Below are 24,584 nucleotides of genomic sequence, written 5' to 3'. Positions count from 1 at the left end.
GTTGACAGAAGCGATACTGGGTGGGAATAGCGATACAGTCGAAGGATCGCGGTCGGACGAGGTAGCTCGCTTGCTTATCAACGGCTGTTGTTTTCTTCTTCAAACACAGTAAATTGCTTCTGCACTTGGGCTACTGTCATGTCCATTCCAGCCTCACGAAGCGTGGGTGAACATGTGGGCTGGCCAGGGCCTCGTCAGCTGTCGTCGCAACATGCTCGTCCAGTGTCAAATCGGAACGTTGGTAGACTTGCTGACGCTGCAGACGGCGGCCGGGAGGCGGTGCAGTGGGGCAGGCGCAGTGCGGGGCAGGAGCGACCTCTCGACACGTGAATGTCGTCATTGGTTGCGGAAACAGTACCTAGAGGAGCGCTCGCAGCGCCAGAGGCGATGCGCGACAAGGTTGCCTGCATGTTATATCGCCCAAGAGCGCTATCACCGCCTGGCACCTACCAGATGTGAAGTATAGCAGCCCGACAGCGGTGGAGGCCGAGGCGGACCGTCATCATTCGCGGCGTGATTGGCGGCTGTGCCCCTCTTACCATCGACTCCGAACATCGGCCGGCATCTTTTTGTGCCTCGTTCGCCTTCCATGGATTTGAGTTCCACACGCGCCTCATTTAAGCCGATACCTGCCCTGGCCGAGCACGTCTCACTTTCTTGATCTCCAACTCTATTTTCCTGCACCCATTTTGGACTGGTTGTGCAACTTCTACCTCACATATCCAATATGCCGTCTGCTGTGAAACCGCCGCAGACCCTGTACGACAAGGTCTTCGAGGACCACATCGTCGAAGAGAAGGAAGATGGCACAATCCTGCTCTATATTGGTATGACATGCGCTGTGTAGCCATTGTTTCTTACTGACAGCTGCACAGACAGGCATCTTGTCCATGAAGTGACATCACCAGTAGGCAGACCTCCGAATCCGTCCTGCCTTTCCATAGACTCACACAACTACAGCAAGCTTTTGAAGGCCTCCGAAATGCCGGCCGCCGAGTGCGAAGACCGGACTGCACCCTCGCGACAGTCGATCACGTATGTGTTGCATCTTGCAGAATCCAGCAGCAGCTAACGGTAGCAGAACATCCCCACCGCGTCGCGGAAAAACCTCACTACGACCGAGAAATTCATCGAAGAGACCGACTCGCGATTACAATGCATGACTCTCGAGGAGAACGTCAAGGCCTTCGACCTCACTTACTTCGGCCTCGACGACAAGAGGCAGGGTATTGTGCACATCATCGGACCCGAACAGGGCTTCACGCTCCCCGGTACCACCGTCGTATGCGGTGACAGCCACACATCCACACATGGCGCTTTCGGTGCCCTGGCCTTTGGTATCGGTACCAGCGAGGTCGAACACGTTCTGGCCACACAGACCATCATCACACAACGGAGCAAGAACATGAAAGTCCAGGTTGAGGGCGAGCTAGGACCTGGCGTTGGCAGCAAGGACATCATCCTGCACGTCATCGGCAAGATTGGCACGGCTGGGGGAACAGGTGCCGTCATTGAATTCTGCGGCTCGGCTATCCGCGGCTTGAGCATGGAGGCGCGCATGTCGATATGCAACATGTCAATCGAGGGTGGCGCAAGAGCCGGTATGATCGCGCCTGATCAAATTACTATCGACTATCTCAAAGGAAAGCCTCTAGCACCCAAGGTTGACAGCCCGGAGTGGAAGAAGGCATGCAGTTACTGGCTGGGTCTCAAGTCAGACGAGGGCGCCAAATACGACATTGAGGTTCTGATCGACGCGAAGGACATCGCCCCAACTGTATCTTGGGGTACTTCACCTCAGGATGTCATCCCGATTACTGGCGTTGTACCTGGACCTGACGACTTCCAAGACGAGGTCAAGAAGCTGGCATGCGAACGCGCTCTGAAGTACATGGGTCTGACTGCCGGCACCCCAATGCAGGAGATCCCACTTGACAAGATTTTCATCGGATCTTGCACGAACGCCCGCATTGAGGACCTGCGCTCAGCTGCTCAAATCGTTGAGGGCAAGAAGGTGGCTTCCAACATCAAGCGGGCCATGATTGTGCCCGGTTCTGGCCTGGTTAAGAAGCAGGCTGAGGCAGAAGGTCTTGACAAGATCTTCAGTGATGCCGGATTTGAGTGGAGAGAAGCTGGATGCTCGATGTGCTTGGGCATGAACCCCGACATTCTTTCTCCCGGTGAGCGATGTGCTTCGACCTCGAACAGAAACTTCGAGGGCCGACAAGGTGCTGGTGGCCGAACCCATCTCATGTCACCCGCGATGGCTGCTGCCGCTGCCATTGTAGGAAACCTGGCGGATGTACGGAAACTGGCGCCACAAACGTCTGGACAAGCCAAGGGCTCACCGAAGATTGAGTTGGACGCGCAAGTCGAGCCCCCTAGCAGCGACGAAGAGCTTGAAAAGATCATGGATCTTCCTAGCTCCGGACCTCAACACACTAGCTCAAATACTGGAAGTACAGGCGGTGCCTCAGCCGGCATGCCTAAGTTCGAGACCCTCCGCGGAATCGCAGCACCTATGGACGTAGCGAACATTGATACCGATGCTATCATCCCCAAGCAGTTCCTCAAGACCATCAAGCGCTCTGGTCTTGGTAGTGCTCTCTTCCACGCATGGCGCTTCGAGGCCGGTAGTAACAAAGAGGACCCATCTTTCGTACTGAACAAGGAACCTTACCGCAACTCAAAGATCCTGGTCTGCACTGGTCCCAACTTTGGCTGCGGCTCAAGTCGTGAACACGCACCCTGGGCGCTCCTCGACTTCGGCATCAAGTGTATCATCGCCCCCTCCTTTGGCGATATCTTCTTCAACAACACGTTCAAGAACGGTATGCTCCCCATCCGAATTACCGACACCGCTGTCCTACAACGCGTCGCCGACGAGGCAAACGCTGGCAAGGAGATTGAGGTCGACCTCCCCAACCAAGTCATCCGCTCTGCCGATGGAACCGAACTTGCAAAGTTTGATGTCGAGGAGTTCAGGAAACACTGCCTTGTCAACGGACTGGATGATATTGGTCTGACCATGGCCAACGTTGACAAGATTGAGAAGCATGAGCAGAAGCGCACAGCTGTCTGGCCTTGGCTGGATGGAAGTGGCTTCCTGAAGAGACATGGACGCGGACCAGTCAAGGTGCAGGCGCAACCTGTGCCAAAGACCAACCGGGGAGAGGAGATCACCGAACCACTGGAGTGGTAGAAGGTAGATTACGATGGTAAAAGTCGGACTTTAGTCAATCTCTTTGGAGTTTTGTATAATCTGGCGAGCGGCTGCTCTGCGGACTTTGGATTAGGGTGTTTATGTTGGGACCAAGATATCATGTGAAATGAAATGCCATATATGAATGATCTAGTTTTCGCACCTGACTGCACTGCGCCTGAGCAATGCTTTGGTTTCGGTAGTATGCTTTGATGTGTTCTTTTGCCCAAGTATTGCGCGAAACCAGCTTTTGAGGTATATCGCACTTCGCAGACCATGCATAACGCATCAACGCCAGAACACCCAAGACCCCAAGATAGAGTTCCGTCTCATATCGATACAAATCCCCCTTTGAACAAGGCGCATGAGACATTGTGTCCTACCGACCCTGCTGTCCAGCCAGTCCCGGTCCGTCTCTCGTCCAGCCGCTCTTTCGCATGCCCTCTTCAATCCTGCCCCAGATCCTCTCCACAACCTCTCTGTCCCTCCATCTGCCCTTTTCGCTGCCTGTCCACTTGTCCACACCCACGGGTAGCACACCCCTACCCAATTGCTTCACTGTCTCTGGCGGCTCTTCCGAACTCCAGCCGACGAATATACCCGGGTAGTTTGCAAACAACTCTGCGGGCTGTGTGTATTTGTAGCTCTTGAACTGCCAGAGCTGGCCAGTAGTGAAGATGGCGACCACACGGCCCCAGTATGTGGGCTTAAAACTGGCGGTGGAATCGACGCAGATGAAAGTCAGGGGTTGTGAGGAGATGGATGGGAGCAGACGCTGGATTTGAATCATGTTCGCGGAGGCGGATGTGCTGGACGAGTCTGTGGTATTTGGTGGGACGAAGATGCCGTCGCTGAGGAATGTCTTCGCGTTCGAGGTGCGCAGGAGGGATGAGGCGGATGGGGAGAGGAGGATGATGGGTTGTAGACGGCGTTGAGGTCGTTTTTGGAGATTGGCAACAAGGGCGGGCTGGGGAGCGGGTAGCTTGTTGGCATCGGGGCGTGAGCGGAGGAATGTGCTGGCGATCTTGCGGTAAGGCGAGAAGTCCTAGGAAGTGTCAGTCTGTTGTAGCATTGAAATGAGGGAGCTGGTGATCACGTACGACATTCTTGGATCCCCTCAAGACGCTGTTGTGGTCTCCCATCTTCCTCTCTCCGTCGTAGATCTGCAGTAACCGCGCATCCACCATCTTGCCTGCTGATCCTACTTTGGCGCCCCTTCCTCCATCGACTGGGACGCCCTTGCCGCCTGCAATAGCCGCCGCATCGCCGGCGGCAGCACTGAGCGCGCCCCCATCTATAGCAGCGATGCTATCACTGCTCTCCGTCTCTCCACTCAACCAAGCGATGAGCTCAATCTTCTGCGCAAAGGTGAGATTCTGCACGCTGCCTCCTGCGCCGCTCGGCAGCTCCTCGTTGAGCGTCTGGACAGCGGCGAAGTAGTCGGTAACGGAGGCGTCCTTGTTCAGCCACGCGAAGTAGCAGCTGCGCAAGTCAACCGCCTTGCCGTCTGGCGCAAACCGCGTCGGCGTGCTCAGCGCAAACACTCGGTGGTCGCCCGAATCAGTATTGAAGGAGACATGTGTCGCGACGGCGAGATCCGCGACGGTATCGGCGGGTGTGGGTTCGGCGCTCGTGGTCAGGATGGGTGTTGCGCTGGCCTTGATGCTCAGGCGGAGGTTGTAGAGCGCATCTGCGACTTCGGCTTCTGCTGCGGCCATTCTGGGGCGATTGGCGCGTCGTGCGCGGGTGGGAGAGGTTGAGGACTGGGGGGTTGCGGTTCTCTGGCGTTGGAGGTGAAGCTTGATGCAGGTCGCGACTATGCGCATGCACTTTTGGGGAAGGATGCCGGGGTTTCTCCGATTGGAACGTGCCTCAGGCTTCCAACGCCTCCTTCACCCTCGCCAACAACATCTCTCACACTCGGGCCACATTATCGCATCATTCCCTCTAATACTACTGCTTACCGATTAGAAGGGGGTCGATAGCGAAACTCGTCAAGACGAAGCCTTTGCTCAATTGTGAGTTGGAGCAGACGCATGCGGTTAATGATTAGCACGCCTAACTAAAGCCCACTCTACAGACGACGTTGATGTTGGCTCAGACCCTCTGTAAGTGATGAGAACTGCTTTTACCTCCAGGGTAAGGCATGTTCTGCGTTACAATCAATACGAACTGAACGTCTCCATTACGCAACCTTGAGGGCATGCTTGAGAAGCAACACTGCATTAGGAAGGAAAGATGAAAGTAATTTGTTCTTATCATTACAGGATATTCACGTGTATGCAATAGAACCCGCTATCGCCGTCATCTATCATCCGCCGCCCATCAATTCACCACTTCCCAAATCCCTCCACCGAAGATTCCCGAGTTTCTACTGCACCAACACGCCGAAGTGACATTGACACCGACACATGATCGGGCAACCTTTCGTTAATGCACAAGGCAGCGCGAGCCGGATTCCCAGAAACTCATCGCCGTTCCCGAGCCCCCACTGCAGTAAGGTGCGCCGTGACGGTGACCGCCAGCCATCTCAGAACCCGAAGTCGCTGGAGTGACATCGTACCGACACATGTTCGGGTGACCTTCCATTAAGGCACAAGGCCATGCTGCTCGCGTCTGAGGGGCCGTTGGTCGGACGGGCGACTGCAGCTAGGGCTGATGGAACTCGGTGAGCACATGAAGAAGATGAGAACTTGATCTGCATGTTGTCAGTGAGGTATATTGGAGCAAAGGGAAGCTGACTTACGTTTTGCTACTAGCTACGGGCGAAGGCCATATTCTTGTAGGTTCGAGTGAGTGCAGGTGACGACCGTGAGTGTCGAAAGTGATGTCGACGGAGATAAGGAAGTGATGCCGACCAAAATGAGGTGGATATCCGCGGCCGATATGTGCAAGTAGGAAGCTGCTGTTATTGAGATCTTGTTGATCGAGTGGCGACTTCAGCGAAAGACGACGATGGTGAATGTAACGGTCTGTTGCTCGCTGGTTTGGAAGTTGTCGCAGTGCTCGCTTGCTGTTGGTAAAAGCTGAACTCACTTCCGAACGTTAGCAACACAAAACCGGGGGAGAAGCTGATATACTTGTAGCTGCTGACGGGGCGATTGGAATCTCATCCCGGGGTGAGCAATGGGAGTACCGCTGAAGCTTGCGCAGTAGTAGCGAAGTGAGAACTGGTTGCGGTCATGGTGTTGAGGGATCTTGACAAAACAAAACTGTTTCTGAACTCGAGGAATTGAGGAGAGTGTGTGATAGAAGTGATGGGGACTAAGCGGGCGGCGTTGTTTATATAGCCAACTCAGCAGCGCTCGCCTTGCTATCACATGTCATCTAGATTGGACCCTAATTGCGCAGGCGTCGTAAACCGCGCGCTCGAAAAGTGGGGCTTACATTGATGTTGGCAATTCCCAGACAGATTGTTATAGTAAATAGGTGAGCTCGGGTCTTCGTCTGGCTTACCGACGACAGCCGCTGGAAACCCGTAGAAATGGTTGCCTAACACTAGCGTTCGAGCTCAAATTGCATGGCGTCATAGCTTCGTCTTCTTGGCGTGGTGGAGGTGAAGGTGAAGGTGAGGGTCGATGAGGCAACTTGTTCTCGCAAACTAGTGTGCGACTACCTATCATACATGTGCTGGCTGTATACACTGTAACAGACATTTTACTCTTATAGCTGTAGAGAACCGCGACAATTTACTAAACTTTGCATGACGGATGTGTCGTGAAAGGTTGAAGTTCACGTCTACACCACAGTGCAGCACACTCATCGAGCAAAAGGTTGCTGAGTCACTTTTAGGGTACGAAGTCACGGAATCAGTATGAAAATATATGCAATGTTCAAAGGCAAATGTCAGAGGTGAAAGTTATACATTATCATAACTATATCATTAAACTAAACGTAGATGCTAATCTCTTCTTTTGGAGTAGCTATCTACTGTCCAACAACAGTGAAGCTGTCCTGGACCTTCAAGTCGCGGCTGCTCAGTCCGACCCAGATGGTGAACTCGCCCTCGGGAATGACCCACTGCTGGCTGACAATGTCCCAGTAGCTCAAATCCCTGCGCTGAAGCTCAAAGCTGACGGTCTCCTTGTCGCCCTTCTCAAGGTATACCTTCTCGAAGCCACGGAGCTGACGGATAGGTGTACCGGCTGGGGCGGAAGAGGGAAGACCGACGTAGAGCTGGGGAACGGTGGCACCGGCACAGTCACCGGTGTTGGCGACGGATACAGTGACGTTGTAGAGAGACTCCCACAGAGCGGGGTTGCCACCGGGCTGGATGGGCAGCTGCTCGGGCATGGATGTGATGTTGTGCTCCAGAGGGGAAGACTCAATGTCGGAGATCTCAAATGTGGTGTATGAGAGACCGAAACCGAACTCGTAACGGACAGACATGTTCTGGAGGTCAAAGTGGCGGTAGTCAATCTCGAGCTTCTCGTCGAACCAGCTCTGCCAGTCGGCAAATCCGGTGGTGTTGATGGCGGTAGTGGGAGGCGCGTTCCAGTCATCACCGTTCTCGGCAATGGTGTAAGGAAGATGACCAGAGGGGTTTACGTGTCCGTACAGGATGTCAACGAGCGAGTTTCCAGACTCTTGACCGGGGAAATGGGCAGCCAGGATAGCGGTAACGTTGGGGTGGTCAGCCCATGGCAAAGTGTTGACACCGGCAGAGTGGGTAACAACGACAGTGTTGTTGCAGTAAGAAGCGACAGACTCGACAACATCATCACCCTCCCAGTCAGATCCCAGGTGGGCACGGTCATCGCCTTCTTCAGCCCAAGTCTTGAGCATAACAATGCAGACTTCGGGGACAGCGCGGGGAATGACAAGGGTGCTGACATTGTTGGCGATGATGTGAGTGTTGTTGAGGAAGAATTGAGTGATACCGCCATCCGCGGCGACACGGTTCTGGATGGCACGGAGAGGGGTGACCATGTAGGTGAACTGGCCGGTACCTGAGCCACCGCCAGCGAGAATGCTACCGTATTCGTAGTTCTGTTGGTTGATGACAGAGCTGCGTGCTGGGTCGCCTGCGTCGTTACCGAAGATAGCGACGTTCTGGGGAGCCTTGAGAGGCAGAGTGCGGTCGACGTTCTTGAGGAGGACGCTGCCAGCGGCACCATGGCGGCGGATAAGCTCGCCGTGGTTGCCACGGACATCACGGCTGACTTCGCCGGTGAGATTGTACTCGCGTGACCATGTGCTACGGGGCGAGAAGGTGTTCAGATCAGCGCCTGAGGGGTCAGCCGAGGGGAAGTCCTGGTCTTGGCCGAGTTGGAAGTAAGGGGTCATGATACGCATGACCATGTCGTCGATGCGGGAAACATCAACGGTGCCGTTGTTGACAGCAGCAGTGACGTTGCCGCCAAAGTATGAAGGGAGGCCAAAGTTCAGACCGTAGGCACCAAGTCCACCGGGCATGTTCATGTCCAGACCGGCCTCGATGGAGGCAACACCAGAGTGAGTGGCACCCCAGTCAGACATGATGTAGCCCTGGAAGCCAAGCTCAGTCTTGAGCAGACCGTTCTGCGAGGCGGAGTTCTGGCATCCGTAAGAGCCGTTGATGCGCTGGTAAGAGCACATGAAGCTGGCAGCGCGGGCCTTGGCAGCATTGGCAAAGGGCCACATGTAAAGCTCGTGCATGGTGCGGTCGTCGATGTTGGAAGAGAGAGCCGCGGTCGTCTGCTCGGTGTTGTCGTTCTCGTCTTCGTAAAGCGGGTTTCGCATGATCTCTTGCTCATTGCCAATCCAGTGCTTTGCGCAGGCTTGCACACCGGCATCCTGGATACCGTTGATGGTCTTCTCCATTGCCACACCACTGAGGTAAGGGTCAGAGGAGAATCCCTCCCAGTTACGGCCTGCATAGGCGGAACGTCCGAGAGGACCAGCGACGGGACCCAAGAAGACCTGGGAGCCCTTGGCCTTGAACTCTGCGCCCATGGCATGGCCACGCTCGTACATGATGTCCTTGTCCCATGTGGCTCCGGCAGAGACACCAGCGGAGAACACGCTGGCGTAGTCTGCAACACGAATTCCAAGAGGACCATCCTGAAGACACAGACCGGGGAAGCTAAGACGAGGGATAGCAACAATGTTGCCAACGCAGGGTCCGGCTTGGCCAGTGACCATGTCAGCCTTCTCCTCGAGTGTGAGCTGGGCTACGAAAGCTTTCGCCTTCTCAAGACCCATCTCCCAGCCACCAGCGCCGGTGATGTTTGCTGCAGAGCATTAGATTGGTCACGAACGAGGTTGGTGATGTAGGATAACTTACGCGACGGGTAGACAGCTGGTGAGGAGCCATACTCGGTCAAGATGGTGGTGTTGAGCGGCTGTACGTACTCAAACGCATCTTCATCGCGGCCACCGCCTTCGAAGTTCTGAGCATTGACTGCTGCCAGGAGGACAGAGCCCGAAAGTACGGCCGAGACAAGGGAAGGTGCCATGATTCTGGATTGTCAAAGGTGAATCGAGTGCCTGGATGACCATCATCTTTGTGCACAGCAGTACTTATATACTGCTCTTCTCTCGGCGCATGCTCGTCCGCCCGGTGGCAGTCCTCGTCCCGATCAAAAGGCTAGAAGCCGATGTGGCAGCCACCACCATGTCCCGAAGTTTGCCCGTGCGGGTTGCGGAGTCTCCACACCTCCGTACCATACCAGTGTTGTCCTGGTATTAAGGCGCACGACGTCATCTCAAGGCTGCGTAGCGGTTGCCAAGCGGGCGGTCGGACGTGTGCATGCGCGTCGGCAGATGGTTGTGGAGTAGAAAACGAAGGGTCGGAGCCGGGAAGATTGACTCGCGATAATTTGCGGGGATCGTGAGGTTGGCTCATGACTCGCGACTGAGAGTCGCCTTGCATTGCTGCTGCAGTCGAACTGGCAGGGTTAGCTTCCTGGGGACGAATCCTGGATAATGCTGCTACTGCGTACATCCACGTGCCGTGAACCACAGCTCTGGTACTGGCAGTTTAATCGAAGAACGTTCCACGAAACCATCTCCGCACGATACCGGTACACCTTCCATCACGACTCGCGCGTATGGGGAAGTGCGCGAAATACGACAGTACACGACTAAGCTCCACGCCTCCAAGCTTGTCTGTTTATCCTAAAGCGGGGCGAGATCTTGGATTTTGTGTGTTGCCGACGAAAAGTCCCGAGAGGCATCGGTAGGCATCGTCACGAGGCTCATGGGTAACAGAAATTTTCGGTGCATGGAGCAAGCGTCGGACCCAGTGGAGGTATTTGGTAGGCGCTAAGCCAGCAGAAGGAATGCACCCTTGGGAACCCCAGCATCGTGACATGGCGATCGCTCCGGAGCTCCACAAGTCACTTCCCCGCAAACGTCCTGGGCCGAAGTTGTGCCTCAAGTCGGGCTTAGATCGTCAGGTCGAGTTGTTGACAGGATAAAAAACCTCGCATCGCGGTTGCCGAGAGCCGTTCATAGGTGCGGATGCTGCATCGCAATTGCCCAGGTCTACGGGTGTGTCCATGTAGGGTGCACTACATACGTAACGGTGCAGGAGTCGATGACCCAGCGGGAGGCTCTGGGCCTAGTGTACGAAGTACGAACTGGTTGAGTGTGTATGAAGCTGGGCTCCGAGTACCAGGATGAGAACGTGACTTGGATTCGTAAGTGTGCGCAGATGGATAACCGGGCATCCATTTCCCGGAGTACAGGAATATCCTTCCAGTGCAAGCGCTTCAGCAGCGACACGAACTGGTCAGGGCTTGCACTCATGACTTCTCGGTAATTTACGAGATTTGACATTCGATAGCTTTGTACTTGACAGTTACTGGTGGTACCCAGGTTCTGTTTTCAAGCTGTGCTGAGTCAAGAGTGTCCCTGCTTAGCAGAAAGTAGCAATGGCTATCCTTGCACAAGACCCTAGTGTAGTTGCGACATCACGATAGAATGACAAGGGAACTCTGGGTTCCACGAATGTTTGTTCGACTTCGCCTTGCATCTGCATGTCTTTCGTCCCTGATGGCATGCTTGCCTTCCACCTGGGTACAGGGTAGACTTTGGATTTCCAAACAGATTGATCAACTACAACGATCGGAACAATACCTTCTCAATGTGTCTGAACCAAAAACAGCTATATGGGGACTGGAGTAGAGAACGGAAAAGAGTTGTCTTATGCTCAATTCGTTGCACGAAAGTCGCTGCTCTCGTCGTCTCGATTGATGATGTGTAATGGGTGAGACGACTAATCTAGAAGCCAAGGTGAGGGCGATATTGCTCTTGATAATTTGTGTCTGCTCACGAATACTAACAGGCTCAATGTCGGTTTGCGGATAGTATAGGTCTGCGTCGACTGCTCCAGCCGTCCTCGGAACTGAAAGCTTGAATACATGCGCCTGAACATAGCTAGGAACAAGTGTAAACATCAAGCACTGTCGGAAATATACCGCAACACTCCCAAATACGATCAATAAGTAATGCGTGAGAGGCGTACCAAGTCTTCATCGTGCCGGCAGACTTGTGTTCTCTGGTTGAATGCTTGGTGTCGCGCCAGGAACGACGATTGACCAAATCAAAAGCTGTGCCGTCGCGGTGCCTCGGCTAACTGCGGTCTATCAGCGATGAGGTCGCCAAACACGCCGCGCACAACGTCGACGCTACAGCTCCAGACTTGAATACCTCTGGGCGAAAAGACTACAGAACCATTGCAGTCGCACAAAAACATCCTAGATACGATCGAAATGCCCATCCTCCGCCTCAACCCCCGCGTCCTACACCGCGCCGTTGGAATTCGCGGCTATGCGACTGCCCAAGCCCCGGCTATAAACGTCACAAACGTCCCAGCACCACACTGCGGAAGCATACGAATACTCTCGCTCAACCGGCCCGCGGCACGCAATGCGATATCACGGCAACTGCTCACAGAGCTGACGCAACAAGTGAACAGCCTACACAATGAGGGGGACCAGGGATCAACGCGGGCGTTGATTTTGGCGAGCGATATAGAGACAAGTTTCTGCGCGGGCGCGGACCTCAAGGAGAGGGCTACGTTTACCCAGGAAGAGTATGTGTAGTCTCTTCAATGGTCACATGAGACGAGCGACGGCTAACAGACGGCAGCACATCCAACTTTCTCACAACGCTACGAGGAACGTTCGCGTCGATATCGCAACTACCTATACCCACAATCTCTGCTTTAGCAGCACCGGCTTTCGGCGGCGGCCTCGAACTAGCCCTTACCACACACATGCGCGTTTTCGCCTCTACCACGACCGTCGCTCTCCCCGAGACGCGTCTTGCCATCCTTCCTGGCGCGGGAGGAACATATCGTCTGCCCGCTTTGATTGGTCTCTCGCGCGCACGAGATATGATCTTGACAGGCCGCCGTGTTGCAGCGCCAGAAGCCTACTTCCTGGGGCTGTGCGACCGATTAGTAGAGATCACGGCAGAGGATGTGCAACAAGAAGGGGCTGCGCGGAAGAAGGTCCTGAACGAAGCGATTAGACTAGCAAGGGAGATATGTGAAGGTGGACCGATAGCGATCAAGGCCGCGCTTCAGGCGGTTGAGGGATGCGCGTTGGGCGAGAAGGCTGAGAATGCTGCATATGAGCTTGTGGTCAGGACAAAGGATAGGGATGAGGCGCTTGCCGCGTTCAAGGAGAAGAGAAAACCCGTGTTCAAGGGAGAATAATCGAATGTTAGTGGCGCTGGTCAAGTGCTGAGATATGCGCCTCTGGCCTGAGTCAAAATGCTTCATTGATGCCATGTACGAGTGCGATACACGCTGCTTCACATCTTACTCTTGATCTCCTCCAGCAGCTTGCTCAATTCGCTCTTGTCCGCTTCCTTAGTTGGCCACTCAATCCCGAGACCCTCCTGTTGGTTCGGCTTTGGGATCAGGTGGAAGTGTACGTGATCCACGACCTGGTGGGCAATCCTTCCATTGTTCTGTAGGATGTTGTAGTCTTGGATGTTCTGCGCGATAGCAATTCGCTTCGTGACGGAGAGAACTTCGGCGAGCTGGTCGTCGGGAATGTCGTGGAGCTTTGCGCCGTGGTGTTTGGGGATGATCAGCTAGGCGGCACGTTAGTTTTGGCTGGTTGATACTGGAGAGACTATAAAGCATACAGAGTGGCCTTTGCTCAAAGGACCGATGTCAAGGAAAGCAAGTGTCTTCTCGCTCTCGAAGATCTTCATCGAAGGGATCTCGCCTGATCTTTCTGTTAGCCATTGTCGATTGAGATGATAGCCAAGCTAAGAGGTTGTAACCCTTGATGATCTTGCAGAAGATGCATGCAGCGGAGGACATTGTGGTACTCGTGAAATGGATAGTTGGTTGGTTGGTACGGGTCTGGTTGGTGAATGAAGATGACGCAGCGAGCTTATGCTTTGAGAGCGAAGTGGGGTTGACCGAGGGACATGTGGGGTAGCTGTTTAGCGGGACGGTTCCGCCGTGCTTCACATGTATATTCCAATCACGATCGTATGCTCATGAACACTACTGCACTGGTTGTAGAAGCATTCATCCTCTCAAGTATAGCTACCCTATGTTCTCGCGGGTCATGACTTTGCCCACTTCCACGATGGGCACTCAAAGTTCGCATAGCATCTAAACTCGTTGCTCAATCCTTTGGCGTGCTTGATCTCGTAATCCGTCGTCTTGGTTCCTACTTTCCCGTATAGTTTGTCTGTGACCAGACTTTCCATACGCTCGCCAGTGCAGACAATGAGACGCAGAGAATCTTGCGTCCATGACTTCGCTAACCATCGCACGGTCAAGGCAGCTATGCCGTGTTAGCGACATCGAACATACCGTTGTTGGAGACATATCATGGAAATACCTTTAGTTTGACAATCTTGACTCAGAAATGGCGGGTCGCAAATGATGACATCGAACGAGGCCTTCATCTCAGCTGGTAGTTGGATCGCCTTCTCGAAGTCGTAGCGCACGAACTCCTTGAAGACGGCAAAGCGCTCGTCAAACTCCAGCAATTTGATCTGCGGACGGCACTTGACTTCACCCGAGTTCTAATGGAGTCAGCTTTTCTCTTCTTGCGCTTCCAGATCACTCACCATCAGATTTTTCAGCTGGATGAAAGCACTCGGAGCAGACACGACTGCTATTCTTGTCTCATCTGTCGCACCATCCAGAAGCTGTCGCGCAAGCACCATAGCGGTCTCGTCGCTGTACCAGAATTGACTTGCATTCCAGTCTTCCGTGAAGGCGTCCATGGACAACTTCCCTTCGAAGTCATCCTCGGCTTGGTCTTTTAGTTCCTCGAACTGCTTTTGTCGTGCATCCCGCTCGCCATAAAATTCTTTCAGGGCGGCAAGAGCATCACCGGAGAGCTGTCTTCATCTGTTAGTATTTGGGCTGCTATCAGCTAGTAAGACCTACGGTATCTCATCCTCATCTTCTATTGACGCCATGTTGAGTTTGGTCTAAGGCAGGTTGCCGCACAGTGTACCTGAAGAGTGATAGTTTGGTTGAGTCGTATCCCACTATCGATAACAGTGTGCCTCGGCTGTGCTGGTCCAGCTGTAACCTGAGGTCAGAGCGACCATGCGCCCGCGATTGCGATGGCCGTCAGCTACCTCTAGCACACGCGCACTATACTCAAAGATGGCAGAATCTTTGGTATCGCTTCCAGAGGTTGAGCAGGTCAGCGATCGGGTTATCAGGGTCCTCGGCGGCAACCCCAGCAAGGTGAGCGCCGTTATCATCTAAGGAACGGCGCGATCTGACAAAGCTTAAGTTCACGCTGCAAGGTACATGCGGTAACAATCTTACGGTTAACATGTTCTGAGTAAACTAGGCACGAACACGTACATAGTTGGTCGTGGCGCATCACGACTGCTCATTGACACTGGCGAAGGCAAACCGCAGTGGATAGCGTCGATCAAGTCGCTCCTTTCAAAGGAGAACATCGCCATCGATAAAGTGCTATTGACGCACTGGCACCACGATCATATCCAAGGCGTCCCCGACCTACTCGCGCACTCTCCCGACACGAAGGTCTACAAGAACGATCCGCACGACGACTGGCTCGCGATAAGTGATGGGCAGAAGTTCGAGACGGAAGGCGCGACCCTACGTGCCTTCTTCTGCCCGGGACATACCACAGACCACACGGCTTTCGTGTTGGAGGAAGAAGATGCCATGTTCACGGCGGACAACGTATTAGGTCAGGGTACAGCCGTGTTTGAGGATCTGGCAGCGTACATGAAGAGTCTCGACGCCATGTCGACGCAGTTCAGGGGTCGCGCATATCCCGGTCACGGGCCTGTCATCGAAGATGGTCCATCAAAAATCACTGAGTATATAAAACACCGCAAGCAGCGTGAGAAACAGGTGTTGGATGTACTTGCGGAGAGTCAAGGCATGGGTTCTATGGATATCGTAAAAGTAATCTATAGGGAGTACCCAGAGAACCTTTGGGAACCGGCGGAGAGGGGGATACGCCAGATTCTCGACAAGCTTAAGCAGGAAGGCAAGGTGGGCGGTGACAAACTGTGGGTACTTAGTGGGAAGAGCAGTCTTTAGATGTTCCAATGACACATAGTTTGACATGGCTAAATTCTGATAAGCGCCCAAGTGACTTAACTGCGCCCCACCACGCCCAAGTTCATGTACGATGACCCAAATCATTCCGCAGTGCGAACCTAGCATAATACGCTGTAATGATAAACGCATTGAATGCAAATTTCCTTATCAAACCATCAGTCGCGGTGCCAGAGTGGTTAATGGGTTAGACTTGAATTCTTCATTCAGTCATCTAATGGCTTCGGCCTCGCAAGGTACATACACCCAAACCACACATCAGAGCCCCATCTAACAGAGTCGAAAGTTCGAATCTTGTCCGCGACGTCGTGTTTAATGCCAGTAGAGAGCGGCATCTTTTTTGCATGGTTGTGGTTGAGGTTGAGGGTGAAATGGTGGAGTTTTGGCGCCCCCCAACCAACCCAACTTTTTGCCCTGCGCAACCCAGAGCTTCCTCACGACGCTGCAGAGTGCATACTGTTTATAACTTAGGGAGCCTCTCCCACTGTTTCGCGGCTTTCGTTTTATATTTGCTGGATGCATTGATACGTCTTGCAATGAAGTTTGTGCGGGAAAACAGTCATCTCCAGTCCACCAGCATACACAAGGCCCCTTTCGCTTTGCTTTCTTTTAAAAACTTGTCAATACGTGCTTGCACAGGCTTGTTTATCTGGGAAGTTTATTATATGATATGCATGGGCTGTGCCTATCTGTCACGGCTGCCTCGGATCTGGCCTTCTTATTAGCGTTGCTTCTCCAGACCCGCGCAGTTTTACAGCTCAAGTTCGCACTCTACCAGCAACAATACGCCAGCTTTGATCACTTTTGGGAGCAGGATAGAAGCCATACATTTGACTGATGATGCGGAAAGCATCATGCAGGACCATACCGATAACGATGATGGTAAAAGTGTCCGACCAATTCCGCTGGATGCAGGTGGCCTGATCGAAGCATACCTACCTAGGTACCTAAATGTCGAAATGTCGATAGCACCTCATACAGTGCAAAAAAAAACCAACAAGTCTGCGGCCTACATTAAGACAAAAACATGCAAAGTAGATATCCTAACCTTAATGTAGTCTCTCTGGGGTGTTCAGTCTTTATTCTGAATAAGGTGATCATGTCTCGAAGCCTAAGAATTCGCTCATCAAGTTGTCGTTCATGGTACTGCAGTAACACGACACGGACGAGCGACTCACAACTTCCAAAATCCATATGCACCCATCCAAGCGGGTCCCCTCGAAAGGAGAAGTATCGTCAACACAAGAGCTGCGATGACGCGGAGCGAAGACGAGCTACCCAGACCTCCCGCAGTACATCACCATTTCATACTCGAAGGTACTCCTCAACTCCAATGAGAGAGGGGTCGCAATCATCAGACTCTGTCCATCGCTTCCTCAAACCCTACAACTGCATTCACCCCATTTTGGCACCACGGCCGGGACGACGCATATCCTACAACCGGCTGTATAGCTGCCACCTTTACAAAGGGAGCTTGGGGGGCTTCTGCACATTGATGTCGGTGCAGTCAAAGAACACAACTGAGGAGGGGGGCTACGGTGCCGCCGGGGGCTTCTGCACATTGATGGCGGAGCGTTCGAAGGAACACAATCCAGGAGGGGGGCTACGGTGCCGCCGGGGGCTTCTGCACATTGATGGCGGTGCGTTCGAAGGAACACAATCGAGGAGGAGGGAGGCTGCGGCGCCTGCCGGGGGCTTCTGCACATTGATCTTCTGGGCAAGGGGAGAAACGAACACCAGCGAGAGCTCGTTGAGGACGGACATAACGGAGACTGGGCGCTTGGTCTTCGTGGCGAGCATGACAGGGTTCTACGAGCTTAAGCCATTCGAGTTGGACCTACCCGGTCGACAACCACAGCACTGCGGTGACACGCTAGACCCCTAACAAACAACCTCAAAGCGATCACTGGCGACTTTCCTGCTGTACACTATTCAGGGAAGAGAAACTATGTAACACCAACCTCCGTCCCTCTCAAAGGACAAGGTCACGTAGAGCCTACGTCAACGTTAGATTGCCTACTTTGTAAAGTGTTGCTTCAACGTGCTCTGCAGACCTATTTAAATTTTACCTTATAATGCGATCTGCATGCGCTCGTAGCATGTGCACGTCTTTGGTGCGAGGTGTCTTCTCTCTAATAATAAGAGGGAGCTCATCGTGCGGCATTGGGGCCTTTTCAAAGTTCGATTCGTCAATGAAGACTTTCCTCACGATACGAACTAGACTAGCAGGCTTCCTCGTTTGCATACAAAAGATTGTTGCTTTGTTGAACGTCTGGTGCATGAATGCGGGCACAATGCAGTTAAGTAACACAGTATATAATTGCGATGCGGGTGTATCTCCTAAGCACTTTGTTTCACAGTATGCAGCAGTATATACTCTTCTAAATGTTCTAGTATTTGAAACCAAGCCATGAAGTTCGGTGCGTCCCACTACAAAAGGTCATATCTTAGAGGTTTGACGATGCCTGGAAGATATTCAGCGCACGCTACGAAGCGCGATTGTGAATGTCTTTCACTTCAGTTGCATTTCACTCATCACCTCTACCGCAACCACGCTGGACAATGTATCGCAGTGCCCGGTGGCTGTCTCCAATAGGTGCGTGCACTTGCGCCGACCGACTGAGTAGCTGTGGCTCTGCCACTCCCCTAGCCTATATAAACCCCCGATCCCTCGACTCAACACCTCAACACCGCACTGCTTTACACTGCTCCGCTCAACCAGAACTTCCATCAAACTCCATCAAGAGTCACCTGAGCTCCTTTTCCAAGCAAACATCAGCAATCAGAAAGATGGGAGGCAAGAATAAGAAGAAGGGCGCCTCCGGCGCTGATGGGGTGGGCAGTTCCAGCAAGAAAAAGAAGGGACGCGGCGGCATGAGCGACAAGCAAGAAGAGAACAAAACCAGAACCTTGGAGGACCTTAACTCTTCCTCAGCTTGGGATCGAGATGATGCCGAAGACGATGCGACACGCGAACCGGATGACGTTGCCGAAACTTCCGAAGAGCCCATCGAATTCACTCCGACTACAGTACAGGCACAGGATATAACTGAAACTGAGCCAGTAAAGAACGACGACCCGCAGGACGAGCTTCCACAGCAAGAGCCCGATGTCGCGGAGACTGAGATACCTTGGACTACGACGCCGTCAACGCGAAAGAACAAGGCAAGCAACGTATCAGACGCTGGAGATGTCTCCAGTGATACCCTTCCGAATAGGCGAGCCCCTACTGAATCATGGTCTTTTGGTGAAAAAGGTGTCATAGATGTTGCGAAGTCTCAAGATGCTGGACAGCTCCAAGATTCCACAAACTTCCAAGACGATCTCGGCGCTGAGCTCAAGCAACTTTCGCTCGAAACACAGATATCACAAGAAGAAGTGAAAGTAACAGATGCCGAAGAGAAGCAGGATACGATCGTTCCAGTTGATAACGCTGTGCGCCGGCCAAAGGTCGAGGATGAAGCAGCACCTGGAAATTCTAGCGACGAGTCATCAGCTCCTCTCGAAGCTCATCGGGCGCTATCACCACCGCCTCTCGAATCACAGCTTGAAGAAACCCATGAGCCTACCGAGAATCTGGGAAACAAAGCACGAGCGTCGACCGAATTGCCTGCCCAAAAGCCGAAGCCCGACGATCGACTTGCACCATCTACTCAGGAAATGGTAAAGCAGCCTGCGACTGCTCTAACCCTTGCTGTTAAGCCCCAACTGCCGAGTAAGCCTCAGTCCTCTACCGAGGTCCAACAAACTCAAGCACCACCACCGGCACAGTTGCAGCAGCCTCCCAAGGCCAAGCCACCCACTCAAGTTCAACACACCCAGACACCACCTCCGGCACAGCCTCCCAAGGCCAAGGCGCCTATTCAGGCTCAAACACAATCACCGGCACAGTCACAACGGCCTAGCAAGTCTAAGACTTCTGTTCAAGTTCAAGGCACCCAAACAGAACCCTGGACACCTCCGCTGCCCCCAGTCACGCCTAGGAACCCTACCCGAGACCAGGGCACCCAGACAAAGCCATGGACGCCTCCACTGCCTCCAGTCGAGCCCAAAAAACCTACACGAGACCAGGGCACCCAGACAGAGCCATGGGTCGAGCCACAGCCGCCGGCCAAACGCGAAACCATCACCCGCAACCAAGGCGCCCAGACACAAGTTTCGTCTTCGTCAGCCCCGAAGCCGAAGTCTCATGGTAGGACGGAGCCTCCTCTTCGAGGGATCCTGAAAAAGTCTACCGCTTCGCCGTCAGCTTCCACTGGGCCGCAGAACCAAGAAATCGAGATCCCCCATGGTCCGCGAGCACCACGACCTTCCAATTCCGCCACGCCATCAGCTTCCACCGGGCCGCAAAATCAAGGAAGCGGCTTTCCCTATGGTCGGCCAGCACCGCCGTCTAACGGTCTCGCACAGTCTAGCCAGAACCGGCGATCGTTGGAACCAGAGCGGAACAACCATGGCACGGCTAGGTCGACTTATGGCTCAGCAAGCGGAACACCACTCGGAAGATCCAACGTGCCTGCAACGCCTCCAGTTCGATCAACTCCAGATCAACGCAGGTCACCTCGACCAATCCTAATCCAAGCGGACCCTGATTTAGTTGTAGAGCTGTTTGTAAATCACCAGTATGATAGATCCGCAATAGCTTACCAACACACCCTGGCGAGGAACACGGATTACTTCATTAGACCTGGAAACTTATACCCAGCTTCTGGAAAAGTGAGGGCTCACTTCGTCGGCGAGCAATTCTCCAGCCGAGTGGTCAAAGAATACGTGGAGTGGCTAGGTCGTGGTAGGATTCCTACCATGGCTTCCCTTGGTCGACTCACTCCTTCTACCGCTGACGAGGTTCTCATGTTCTTGGCTCGCGCATACGTTTTTGGCGAGCGGATCGACGACAGGGCTTGGATGAACGATGTCATGGATTGCTTTACCTATGTGCATATCCATGATTGGCGTCTCGAGCTGGACGATGTCATCTTATTCACGTATAAGTTTTCGGTTTCTCATTCACGTCTGCGTACGCTTTTGGCGGACATGTTCGCGTACCTTCTCCCTAACCCTGAGCAATTGCTGTCTCAGGATGGCATTCCACTAGTGCAGGAATTGGGTGACCTGCCGTCAGCATTCTATCGCGCTGTACGATGCGAGATGACGCAGAGGACAAATTGTACGCCCTCGTGCTGGCGCGCCCGTCTCGACCACCCATCGCATTACTATATTGATGAAGAGGGAGAGGGTGGGCGTTCATGGAGACAAGCGCCTGATTGTGGGCATGGCGAGGCTACATCGATGAGGTGAAATGTCATGTTTTGGAACTTTTCAGGGTAGGACAAGTACCTTGTAGTGTGTTAGAGCAGCTGTAATGGAAGCATGAAACAGAATACCATCTGCTCGTTCTTTCGGTGTGATCCCTTGGTCCCGCGAAGTATGTATCGGGACACAGAAATCTTAATGAATGCTGCCATTGAATGTGCAATGCATACGAGACATACATCACATCCTTTCTTGGGTGGAGGGGTTAGAAGAGTTCACTCCGCTTCCGCTCTACATTGTCCGGGGAGACCACGAACATCAGTCGCCGTACTTTCCCCCAGATGAACAGGTAAGAGGGGATGTGGAGACCCCACGTTTCTGTCTTGTACTGGAACTGAGCTGATGAGTGATCGAAAGACGTAGTGACGTCGTGCGTGATAACGGAAAGATGACAGGTCGGCGGTTAGAATTACTGTCCCTTCAGTAGCGCGGCCCACTTGTCGGCGACTCTTTCCTTCCGATGCTGATCGGGGTTAGTCCAGCGCCTAGCTTCCACTAATGCTCGCTTGAAGCAGGAATTCCCGCCGCGACCTCCACTTTCGCCGGCAGCTTTTCCCTTGAGATGGTCAGCTTTGAAAGGACGTTTACCCAACTGGACAACTGCACAGCGCGGAACGACGCGAGCCTAATTTTGGGGAATCCGGGGTAGCACTGGCACGCTCGCGCGCGTTTTCTGGGGTCTCCGAGCACCCCATACGGTCACCGCGGCCTTTGAAGATGCGGAGAAAGGCGTATGACGCCGGCAGCAGGGGTTTTGAAGGTTTGCGGAGCCAATGCCAGCCTCTCAGAAGCAAATTCGGAGACCAATGTCACGCGATCTAATTTCAAGATTAGCATCAAGACGTTCATCATGCAATTGCTACTGATTCTCACGATCCGTAGCAGAGCAGCTCGGTCAGTCTCGGACGCAAGGGTCCCACAGAAACTTCGAGCGAATCTTCCGATCCAAGCGGCGTAGCCTCAACAGCACAAACCCCACATGCGCACACCGCGCTGGCATCTCAAGTCACCCACAAACCTAACAGACAGAAGGTCGCAAGAGGCAGGTGTGAAGCTGAGCTAACGTGAAGCCGCTTCAGAAAACGCCGGCCGTGGTCGTTCCTAGTATTCCATCCACACTCCTTGGCGTTCGTTCTGGGAAGTCATCGGATGTGCGCTGAACGGCAGTCAGACGCCTGACACTAGCGTTGGCAGATACTGTACATGGTGTGGACCCACCGGACAAGAGTTAACGCGGCATCAAGCGAGATATTGAAAGTGCATAAAGCGGTCGATTGCCTCCTCGCATTCACTACTCCCTCCTAGCCAGGCCATCCACTACACAGGCGATTTCAACAAGACACGACCCATATCACTGCACGTCATCATGGGTGGACAAGATTCGATCAAGAGCGCCCCTTATGAGCAGCGCGAGGCAATGTCTCCGTTCCCTAGCAAACAGGGAACGGTGACTCGGGAGCCTTACGGACCAGCAGGTATGCATATCACTTTGTGGAACCTCAATCACACGTGGGCTAATCCCAGAGCCAGGTTTCCGCGGCCTCTTCTCCAACCCTTACGTTGCCATGTGTGCAGCCTTTGCTACGATTGGAGGTCTTCTCTTTGGATACGATCAGGGTGTTATTTCCGTAACGCTTGTCATGGATCAATTCCTCGACCGGTTTCCGCGTGTCTCGAGTGAAGCTTCAGGAGCTGGTTTCTGGAAGGGCCTGATGACTGCTATGCTGGAACTGGGCGCACTGATCGGTGCCCTTTTTGCCGGCTGGATTGCAGACAAACTCTCCAGGAAGTATTCCATCGTCGTCGCAGTCGTCATCTTCACGATCGGAAGCATTCTACAAACAGCAGCAATGGACTACGCCATGTTGACTGTCGGACGTTTGATCGGAGGATGGGGAATTGGAGCGTATGTTGAGCCATGTTTGTACACGGGATAGATGCTAACCACGCGTAGTCTTGCAACTATCGCCCCACTCTACATCTCTGAGATTGCGCCACCGGAGATCCGCGGTGCTCTTCTCGTCTTGCAGGAGTTCAGCATCGTCCTCGGCATCGTGATCGCCTTTTGGACAACCTATGGTACACGCTTCATGGCCGGCGAATGGTCATGGCGTCTTCCGTTCCTTATCCAGATGATTCCTGGTCTTATTCTGGGTGCTGGCATTGTTTTCCTGCCCTTCTCTCCAAGATGGCTCGCCAGCAAAGGCCGCGACGACGAAGCCCTAGTCGTCCTGGGCAAGCTCCGCAAGCTTCCCACTGACGACCCACGCATCTTCCAAGAATGGTGCGAAATCCGCGCAGAAGTTACCTTCAACCACGAAGTGAGCGTTGAGAGGCACCCTGAGTTACAGGCCAAAACTCGCACGAACGAGTTCAAGCTTGAGGTTCAGTCTTGGCTCGACTGCTTTAGACATGGATGCTGGAAGCGCACTGTCGTTGGAGTTGGCATCATGTTCTTCCAGCAGTTTGTTGGTATGTTCCTCCTTACCCCGACGCGAGAAAATACTAACACGACTCTAGGTATCAATGCGTTGATCTACTATTCACCCTCTCTTTTCGAAACACTAGGCCAGGACTACGAGATGCAGCTTCTACTTTCCGGCATCATCAACTGCACGCAGCTCGTTGGTGTCGCAACAAGTCTATGGACCATGGATCGCTTCGGGCGCCGGCCACTACTCCTCACCGGTGCTGCTCTCATGTTTATCTGCCATCTCATCATCGCTGTCTTGGTTGGCAAGTTTGGTGGACGATGGCTGGACTTTGCAGTAGAAGGCTGGGTTGCCGTTGCCTTCCTATTCTTCTACATGTTCAGCTTCGGTGCTACTTGGGGACCCGTCCCGTGGGCTATGCCTTCGGAGATCTTCCCATCTTCCTTGCGAGCAAAGGGCGTTGCACTCTCAACGTGCTCCAACTGGTTCAACAACTTCATCATCGTAAGTCTTCCCTTCGTCTTTACTGTCTGTGACTAGCGACTGACCTGTATACCAGGGATTGATTACTCCTCCTCTTGTTCAAAACACCGGCTACGGAGCCTACACCTTCTTCGCCGTCTTTTGTGGACTCGCCTTTGTTTTCACATTCTTCGTAGTCCCGGAGACATCTGGCAAGACTTTGGAGGAGATGGACCAGGTTTTCAAGGATGTCAGCAGTGAGGCGGAAGAGCAACAGAAGGCGCGCATCATGCGCGACATCATCGCAGGCAAACAAAACGAGACTGTCACCACAACCGCAGTCCCTTGAAGCAGGACAATTGCTCAGCAAGGAGGCCAGTAGATTTTGTAATTAGCGAGACAATTATTCAGTTTATTCTTCTCACGGCTTCGCGCACTACGATTGAAATTTGAATGATACAATCGATCGAATGATCGGGCCTTCGATGCGCAATCTCATGGTGCACGATGAGCGGGTCGCTCCCGCTCGCCTCCGGTGAAAGACGTTGTGTACATGCGACGTACGTGCAACGCAAACTTCTTGGCTAGCTACCCCGTATCATGGTGATCGTTTGATTGCGTATCGTATTGTAACGATGACCACGCAACGTCGCGATGG

The 24,584-nt window shown here is 53.3% G+C and overlaps 8 protein-coding genes and 1 non-coding gene across 9 annotated transcripts; 5 read left to right on the top strand and 4 right to left on the bottom strand.

Annotated features, from left to right (window-relative positions):
* Positions 1-3,581: 3,581 nt before the first annotated feature.
* Positions 3,582-4,920, bottom strand: J4E83_002293 (uncharacterized protein; the record flags this gene model as incomplete). The annotated part of the gene is made up of 2 exons (XM_049329242.1): positions 3,582-4,247; positions 4,303-4,920. The coding sequence occupies 2 exons, from the start codon at positions 4,918-4,920 to the stop codon at positions 3,582-3,584; spliced, it is 1,284 nt and encodes a 427-aa protein (XP_049192214.1).
* Positions 4,921-7,129: 2,209 nt separating this feature from the next.
* On the bottom strand, positions 7,130-9,639 carry J4E83_002292 (uncharacterized protein; the record flags this gene model as incomplete). The annotated part of the gene is made up of 2 exons (XM_049329241.1): positions 7,130-9,414; positions 9,468-9,639. 2 exons carry the CDS (start codon positions 9,637-9,639, stop codon positions 7,130-7,132), a joined length of 2,457 nt encoding a protein of 818 aa, XP_049192213.1.
* Positions 9,640-11,898: 2,259 nt separating this feature from the next.
* J4E83_002291 (uncharacterized protein) lies at positions 11,899-12,848 on the top strand (the record flags this gene model as incomplete). The annotated part of the gene is made up of 2 exons (XM_049329240.1): positions 11,899-12,221; positions 12,278-12,848. The coding sequence occupies 2 exons, from the start codon at positions 11,899-11,901 to the stop codon at positions 12,846-12,848; spliced, it is 894 nt and encodes a 297-aa protein (XP_049192212.1).
* Positions 12,849-12,946: 98 nt separating this feature from the next.
* On the bottom strand, positions 12,947-13,466 carry J4E83_002290 (uncharacterized protein; the record flags this gene model as incomplete). Its single annotated transcript, XM_049329239.1, has 3 exons — positions 12,947-13,231; positions 13,286-13,368; positions 13,427-13,466. 3 exons carry the CDS (start codon positions 13,464-13,466, stop codon positions 12,947-12,949), a joined length of 408 nt encoding a protein of 135 aa, XP_049192211.1.
* A 251-nt stretch (positions 13,467-13,717) lies between these two features.
* J4E83_002289 (uncharacterized protein) lies at positions 13,718-14,587 on the bottom strand (the record flags this gene model as incomplete). Its single annotated transcript, XM_049329238.1, has 4 exons — positions 13,718-13,941; positions 14,011-14,185; positions 14,231-14,510; positions 14,556-14,587. 4 exons carry the CDS (start codon positions 14,585-14,587, stop codon positions 13,718-13,720), a joined length of 711 nt encoding a protein of 236 aa, XP_049192210.1.
* A 193-nt stretch (positions 14,588-14,780) lies between these two features.
* J4E83_002288 (uncharacterized protein) lies at positions 14,781-15,701 on the top strand (the record flags this gene model as incomplete). Its single annotated transcript, XM_049329237.1, has 3 exons — positions 14,781-14,864; positions 14,914-14,926; positions 14,974-15,701. 3 exons carry the CDS (start codon positions 14,781-14,783, stop codon positions 15,699-15,701), a joined length of 825 nt encoding a protein of 274 aa, XP_049192209.1.
* Positions 15,702-15,880: 179 nt separating this feature from the next.
* On the top strand, positions 15,881-16,025 carry J4E83_002287. The gene has a single exon. It is a non-coding gene; the product is annotated as a tRNA-Ser (tRNA).
* A 2,484-nt stretch (positions 16,026-18,509) lies between these two features.
* On the top strand, positions 18,510-20,295 carry J4E83_002286 (uncharacterized protein; the record flags this gene model as incomplete). The annotated part of the gene is made up of 3 exons (XM_049329236.1): positions 18,510-19,434; positions 19,869-19,911; positions 20,130-20,295. 3 exons carry the CDS (start codon positions 18,510-18,512, stop codon positions 20,293-20,295), a joined length of 1,134 nt encoding a protein of 377 aa, XP_049192208.1.
* Positions 20,296-22,398: 2,103 nt separating this feature from the next.
* Positions 22,399-24,275, top strand: J4E83_002285 (uncharacterized protein; the record flags this gene model as incomplete). Its single annotated transcript, XM_049329235.1, has 5 exons — positions 22,399-22,507; positions 22,563-22,938; positions 22,987-23,504; positions 23,553-23,968; positions 24,024-24,275. 5 exons carry the CDS (start codon positions 22,399-22,401, stop codon positions 24,273-24,275), a joined length of 1,671 nt encoding a protein of 556 aa, XP_049192207.1.
* Between the last annotated feature and the right edge of the window lie 309 nt (positions 24,276-24,584).

Source organism: Alternaria metachromatica, assembly GCF_023757995.1.
Source record: "Alternaria metachromatica strain BMP 0045 chromosome Unknown scaffold_3, whole genome shotgun sequence".
In the NCBI taxonomy this organism is placed as follows: domain Eukaryota; kingdom Fungi; phylum Ascomycota; class Dothideomycetes; order Pleosporales; family Pleosporaceae; genus Alternaria; species Alternaria metachromatica.
This window is presented reverse-complemented; position numbering and strand designations above follow the sequence as displayed.